At 32.3% G+C, this 7,953-nt stretch overlaps 1 protein-coding gene across 1 annotated transcript in view; it reads right to left on the minus strand.

Annotated features, from left to right (window-relative positions):
- The window catches only part of LOC149539128 (integral membrane family protein), a 128,262-nt gene extending 124,520 nt beyond the window's left edge, over positions 1-3,742 (minus strand). Inside the window, exon 1 of the mRNA XM_089800460.1 lies at positions 3,403-3,742. Coding sequence (XP_089656586.1) covers positions 3,403-3,672 — 270 coding nt within the window. The 5' untranslated portion in view covers positions 3,673-3,742. The remainder of the gene's footprint in view (positions 1-3,402) is intronic.
- Between the last annotated feature and the right edge of the window lie 4,211 nt (positions 3,743-7,953).

The following is a 7,953-nucleotide window of genomic DNA, read 5'->3' on the forward strand; positions in this document are numbered from 1 at the left end:
TTGATAGGAGATCGATAATAGAGATTTAAACCTATTGTGATCGTTGAAATTCAAATTATATGAATTTGGCGCCAACAGATCAGAGAAGAATATTAATCATTTTGAGAGTTTCTAATCATTTATGCTTTCTTTCTTTGATATATTAAATTCCAATCGATGACTGTTGGATTTATGAGTGATTCAAGTGCTTTGTTAATGTAACTGATGAATTTGTAACTGGCCAAGAACCTTAAGAGGGGGCCTATATATATAATTTTCTAAGTTAATAGAAAAGATCGGCAATTCTATCCAACTTTTCCCCCTACATTTCCAGATGTTGAGTGAGAATCGAAGAGTTAGATGGAATGAAGGATTTGTATGATGTTTGCAGTCAGGTAATGTGATGTTCTGATTCCATTTTGGACTAGCATACCTAGGTTCATTTCATTGTCTCCTTCAGCTGAGCTAACCTTGCATCTTAGAATAGTTTCTATGGGATTGTGGGACTGATGCATTTGAAGCTGATGATATATTACTAGATTCCATTTTAGTGAAGGGTTTTTAGTCATGGTGGATTCCATTTCATCTTTCATGTGCATCTCTGCTTTCTCCCTAGATTGCATTTCAGTAAGACTACTCTGCATTTAGATTAGATTAGGAGTAGTATTAGAAGGGCTTTAAGGTAGCTTGCGATATCCATTCTACTCGGTATTACAGGTTGCCCAAATCTATTTCTGCCTGGGGTGTTTGTAGTTATAAGCATCTTGGTTTATCCTCTCCTGCTCTCAGGTTAAGAGCATATCCCCTATCCCAATGATCTCTTTAAAACATAATTCATTGCATATAAGGGAGTTGTACCTTATAATTCAGAGGGCAATGATATAACACATACACTGACCCATTTGTTGGTGACATCCTTTTGTTTCCTCACATTCTGGGCATTTAGAGTCAAGGTAAAGCCAAGTTAGCAAGAGGGACAAATTGTTAACCAACAGTACTAAAGTGGTTTTGGCTCACCACAAACCAAGCACATGTTGTGCACAAACCAATACTATGGGGAAACCATCATCACTTTGGGCTTTTCACCTTTCGTACCTGCATAAAACTGATTATTGAGTCCATATAAAAAGAAATCCATCTGTTGCGATACATGGGTACCCAGCCACTATACTCGTTAGTTCTATAGGAATCCTTTTCCAATACATGGTTCACCAATATGTCAAACAAAAACCTTTGGGGTGTCGAGCACAACTGATAATGCACCCATACATTCACACAACCCATTACAAAATATTCACTAATTCAATCTTCATCATTCGGTTAAGGGGATATCAATTCAACAATCTTCTATTACATGACTACATTTGATATGACAAAGCCTTAAAAATTTTCTCATCCAGATTCCAACACTTAAACTCCAAATCAGCACACACAAAGACCTTTGCACTATGACAACGAGCTTTAGCACACCATTGTTCTATAGGAATCCTTTTCCGATACATGGTTCACCAATATGTCAAACAAAAACCTTTGGGGTGTCAAGCACAACCGATAATGCACCCATACATTCACACAACCCATTAAAAACATTCACTAATTCAATCTTCATCATTCAATTGAGGGGATATCAATTCAACAATCTTCTATTACATGACCACATTTGCTATGACAAAGCCTTAAACATTTTCTCATCCAAATTCCAACACTTAAACTCCAAATCAGCACACACAGAGACCTTTGCACTATTACAACGAGCTTTAGCACACCATCTCACCTTTTATTCAACATCTTACACCTAAGATAACCAACACTAAATTTCACAACTAATGTATAACACCAAACACACATATTTCAAACACAAACACAACACATAACTTTAACGGCAGCAAAATATACTTTAAAGTTCCACTTTGGCTTCCTTCTTTATATTGCTTTTTTCTTTGATCTCACAATGCATATTTCTAAGCTCATAATCAGTCCCTCATAGTTGTGAATGCTTTATTGGCTGCAAAATCCCCTTTTCAATGATTCCCTCTTGTATGTCCTCTCTTCTTGAACAGCTGCTATAGCTCTTCTCTCATAAGAAGTGCGTATACACTCTATAGAACTCCCGCTTGCATAGAGATGCACTACAGACCACTAATTGATGACTAGCGGCTTCACATTCCCACATTAATAGCAATCCAACACTCTTGAGTTGCTTCAAATCAGCAATGCTTCTTTATCTTTGACTATCCACTCCAATTTCACACATTACCAATAATATCATACTTTCAATTTCCTCTTCATTGTAGCAGTATCTTTCTTTAACACAAGTTATCCTTGGCCACAATTAGCTGCCTCATTAACTGGCTACATCATAAATCACATTCTTTAGCCAAATATACCATCAACCATCTTCCGTTCAAATGCAATGTCAATCACCTTTCACAATGGCTTTATCAAACACTATCATACATGATAACAATCGTTTTTCAGAAAATTTCCTTGAAGCTCCTTTGGCTGCAGCTTCCTATCAGTACTTCCTTGCTCTCTCTACTCACTCAGCAAACTGGCATTCACGAATCTTCAATCCAGGTTTGTAATGGGGGCAGCCTTCTCACATAACAGCTGTCTCCTCCATAATCTAGACTCTTAGATCATTTACCATTAGCTCTGATACCATATTGAAAACTAGACACAAAGAAGAAACTCCAAAGTAATGAGAAACCCAAAAATGGGCTCTGAGGAATTCAGACCCAGTCTATTAGATTTATAGAAAAAAATACACATTAAATGCTATGAGACCACAGACCAAAGTCTGTTGTATAATTAATGGTGGACGGTGCATTGGATGGCTGCATGTGTTAGGTGGCTGAGATGGTCTGTACTTGAACAGCTGGTCTGTGCCGATCATTTGTGGTTGGTGCTGATAATTAATTTAACATTCTAACAGGGAATCCTTCATATTCCAAATCCAAAGGCACCTGGCAAAAGCCATTTTTCAGACATTTTTTATAAATCAAAATTCAATCTATTTATAAATAGTGTTTTTCAGAAAACAAAAACGCCAAATTTAAAAACTTGGTCTTCTTCCAAGCTCCGAGAAGTGCACACACAAGCCTACAAGTTATCGAACGACTGGGTTCAAGGATTCTATGATAGTAAGTGAAATTGGGCATTTCATTTGTCCAGAGTCATTTTATTTCAAAAAGGTAGGTAAGACTGCTTCCCTATACTATAATTTTATTTCAATACAAACCACAGTTGGAAGTTAGTCTTTCCTCAACACGTTTGATGATGAGTCATTTCAACTTCACAATATAGCCCGAATATTATCATCATGGTTGCTTTTACAATTCTATAAGAACAAATTAAGTGTTCGTGGGTGACGATATGTGGAGAAGAAAAATAAAATAGGAAGATTGAGTAAAGCGGTGGCACCTCGAGCTTGTCTGATGACTCGACGGTCCAAGGTCCATAAACACCCTGATAAACCGTATCAGTCCCTTGGCTGCCATCTCTGAGAGCTTTGCATTTCACACCCAAATGTCGAGCTTGTCTATAATTAGTTTTAGTTGACAAAATAACTTTATTACCATCTAGAGAGAAGTGGATGCAGGTCCGGGAATGGCTGCACTTGAGTGGCCATGTATTTGAAGGGGAAATCAGGGAGAACGGAAGAGTGGCACACAGCTTATTGATCGTAGCCATGGAGACGCTTGCCTGGGAAAACTGCACTAATTTATGGGGTTGGGTTGGGATCAAACATTACATGAGGAATCTCATAGATATCTTAAATAAATCTATTTAAACAAATATTGATTGATATCCACTACAAAATAATTATAATTTAATTTATTACATATAAAATTATTTATATTTTCTTTATAGTATTTATTTAATTATTTTTAAAAGTATATTCTATTTATAATAAGAATTTTTAAAGGAAATAGAATATAGATTTATGTTTTGTACAATGTAGAAAAAAATTTATGTCAAACATTTGTGTATGGTTGTTTTGATTTAGATCGTTTTCTTCATCTATACCATTTCTAATTAATCCATTGCATATGTATTTGTCTATTTTGAGGCCATTTTCTTAGTATATTGCATAGGTATTTGGTTTTTTGGATTTAGGAGCCATTTTTCTTTGTTTCTATAATTTGTATTTTGCTATTTTTATTTAAAGGCCATATTTGCCTAACATAGAATATTTAGAAATAGGTTTGAAGAAGAGACGTGTGGGTTAAAAATAATTTAAAATGAGGAAATCACAAAGAAAAGAATGTTTAAAACTTTTTCAGAATTATTTGAAGAGTGAATTTTAATTCTTACGCTGATACATTATTTCATTTTAATTCTAAAATGTTGTTTAAAAATCTATTCTAAAAATTCATCCATTTTTATGTTTTAAAAAATATTAAATTTGTTTAAATAAAATTTGATTAATAACAAAGAAATAAAATAATATTTGTATTAATTAATTTTTCAATTAGAATTTTCAAGTGAAATGGTATAATTTTATTTCTATGTTATAAATAGATAATGACACATGCAATTGTACAAAACTATATCAATAATTTAAAGAAATTTGTAAGTTGTATTGTTTAATGATAAACAAAACTATTAGTTTTCAAATAACAATTTCGACTTTATAGGATAAAATATTTATTTAAATTTTACATCTAGCTATCTAATCAATAAATTTATGTATAGATAAATTATATTTACACTCTAAATTCTATTGATTAAAAATTATAAAATAACAATAAAAAGTATTGATTTTATTAGATAGCAATTGTATAGATCTACCAATATTGAAAAATAAATATAAAATATAGATATAATATATATAAAATAATTTTTTTTTAAATGTGTTTGATCTACATAATCTTATATTATTTGATCTATGTCATAATTGAAAGGTTGCTAAGCGAGCAACAAAAAAGAAGATAAGCAGTGAGCCTTTCTAAACCCTAAATCCTCTGCATCAAAAATACCATCATTATTGTTGTTGTTCTGTTGTCTACTCACACTACAGCGATTGCATGAAACAAGCTTTCTGATCTTGCTAACAATATTTTGGCAAGTGACAGGACTTGTAAAGCTTGTTAGGTCATTTGCACATACTTCTCTTACTCTGCTTGCCATAGCGTGAAAAATTATTATCCTCTACAAGAAAAATTAGAGCAAGCTTAGAGGGATTTGAACCAATGACTTGTTCCTGATATTATTTAAACGATAAGATGAAGAAGAAAAAAAGGGGAGCAGTGCGTGAGGAGTCAGTACAATCTTGTAGTTTGTAGCCACCATGGCTCATTGGTATTAAAATAATTTTTTATTGTTCAATCTCCCCTCATGCATTGAAGAACATTCTAAAATTTTGTTTTTCCAATTTTTTATCTCAAAAAATCAATTTTACCCCTGGCAAAAATGGGGCTGGCCAATCAAAAAAAGAAATTGTTGCTTAAAAATTAATTAAAAAATAAATCACCTTTTAACTTTAGTATTGCTATGACATATGTTATAAAAACTAATTATGTGCCACCACCAAGAAAATGAGTATCTTTTGACATATAGATGGTTAATGTCATTTGATTTCCACAATCCATTAGTAATACATCAAAGATTTTTTGGAACTTGATTGTGTCAAATTTTTTACCATCAACGTTTCGGATCACACATAGTGATCCATTATCGGGATGAGGAGTGCAAGAGAATAGAGAAATAAAGTAGCAGACTGGAGGGAGCACAGAGATATAGAGGAGGAAGAGAGGAAAAAGAGAGGGGGGCGGTGAGGGGGGGTTAGCACGCAGATCGAGAGGGGGAACACAAGGTAAAGAAGAAGAAGAAAATAGATTAAACTAAAAAGGAATTCAAGAAATGAAAACCATTACAAAAATGAACAAAAAGAGTAATAGTTGCAGAGACACAATAGAGGACGAACAAACCAAGTTGAAAAAGAAGCAAGAACCAATAACCAAAATGTTGATGAATTTAGCCATATATATATAATGCAATTAAATAGATATAGACATAACAATGAAATTAAATACATATATATTATACGAGTTAATAAAGAGGATACATAAGACATATAAAGAACCAAAGTGTGAAAGAAAAAGGAAAAACAAAAAAGACGAAACAAATGAATTATAATTTTTGTTTTTATTTTTTTCATTTTTTGTTTGCGTATTTATATTTGTGTCTTCTTATCCTTTTTTAGATTTGCATTTGTAGTCCATTTTTATTATTTTTATATTTAGTTTTTATTTTTATTATTTCTTTATTTAGTTTTTAATGTTATTCTCATTATTTCTTTATGTTGGTTTGAATATTTTATCAATGCTTTATTTTTATTTTTATTTTTATTTTTATTTTGTCTATATATTTATAAATATTTCTATTTTGAGTATTATTGTAATTAGACATACTCACCTATATATAATGAGCCCATTATTATTTTATTTTATTTATTCTTGCGCGCACATATATATATATATATATATATATATATATATATATATATATATATATATATATATATGTATGTATGTATGTATGTATGTATGTATGTATGTATGTATGTATGTATGTATGTATGTATGTATTTAATTTCATTATATATATATGGCTAAATTCATAGTTATGTATTTAATAACCATCATCAACATTTTGGTTATTGGTTCTTGCTTCTTTTTCAGTTTGGTTTGTTCGTCCTCTGTTGTGTCTTTGCAACTATTACTCTTTTTATTCATTTTTCTAATGGTTTTCATTTCTTGAATTCCTTTTTAGTTTAATCTATTTTCTTCTTCTTCTTTACCTTATGTCCCCCCTCTCAATCTATGTGCTAACCCCCACCCACCCCCACCCCACTCCCCCTCTTTTTCCTCTCTTCCTCCTTCATATCTCTATGCTCCCTCCAGTCTGCTACTTTACTTCTCTATTCTCTTGCACTTCTCATCCTGATGATGGATCACTGTGTTTGATTTGAAATGTTGATGCTAAAAAAATTGACACAATCAAGTTCCAGAAAATCTTTGATGTATGTAGATGGTTGTCAAATTTAACCTAGAAGAATAAAGGTTAACATCAACATGCTCACACCATCCCATTCCACCCATTATGCCATTGTCAAATGCCTATCGGCATTAATAAATAATAATAATAATTTAGATCTTTTATTTATAGTCTCAACATAAGCTTAATAAGATGAGTAAGTCTGAGTTATTTGTTAAGAGTGTTTGAAGTCTTTTTACGAGTGTTAGTTCCTCCACAGGGTAGGATACTTATTAGTTCCTTAAGGCGGGGAACTAATGTTCCAGGTGATGGTCAACAATAATTTTTTGTAACCCAAGCCAGTATAAAGCTAAAGTTCATAAATGAATTATTTTTAATTAATTTCCAATCAACAAATTCTTTTTTTTCATTGGCTAGTAGCATTTTCACCCAGGGTAAAATTGATTTTTTGAGATCAAAAATTAGAAAAATTGATATTTTAGAAGGTTCTTCAATCATTACCCATGGTCATCACCCTCCTTTGCACCTAGAGAGATTCCATCTCACTTCACTCTCATTCACGGACACCATTATTGGCATGGAGATGGAGACCTTCAACTGTAAACTACAATTATGCCCTGATTTATACCTATGGATCAAGTATTGTTGTTCCATGGCCCATAAAAGTTCTTCACAACATCACAGGAGTACATTATTTGAAATATTCAAGACTATGCTAAGTTATTGAGAGGGGAGGGGTGAATTAGTAACTTCTAAAACTTTTACAATATCAACTCTTAATCCAACAATCCAATTAGCATTTAATCTATCACATATAATATGATCTAATTGCATGCATAAGGAACTGAAAACATGAATGCATTCATAACACTATGACACAAAGATTTGGTGACCCAGAAACCTTCCAAATAGAAAGTAAAACTGGGGTAGGGATGATACCCACAAACTTTAGTACTGTAGTATAAAGTTGGC

This window comes from Cupressus sempervirens, chromosome 9, assembly GCF_028749045.1.
Source record: "Cupressus sempervirens isolate cs-2001-9-10 chromosome 9, ASM2874904v1, whole genome shotgun sequence".
Taxonomy (NCBI): Eukaryota; Viridiplantae; Streptophyta; class Pinopsida; order Cupressales; family Cupressaceae; genus Cupressus; species Cupressus sempervirens.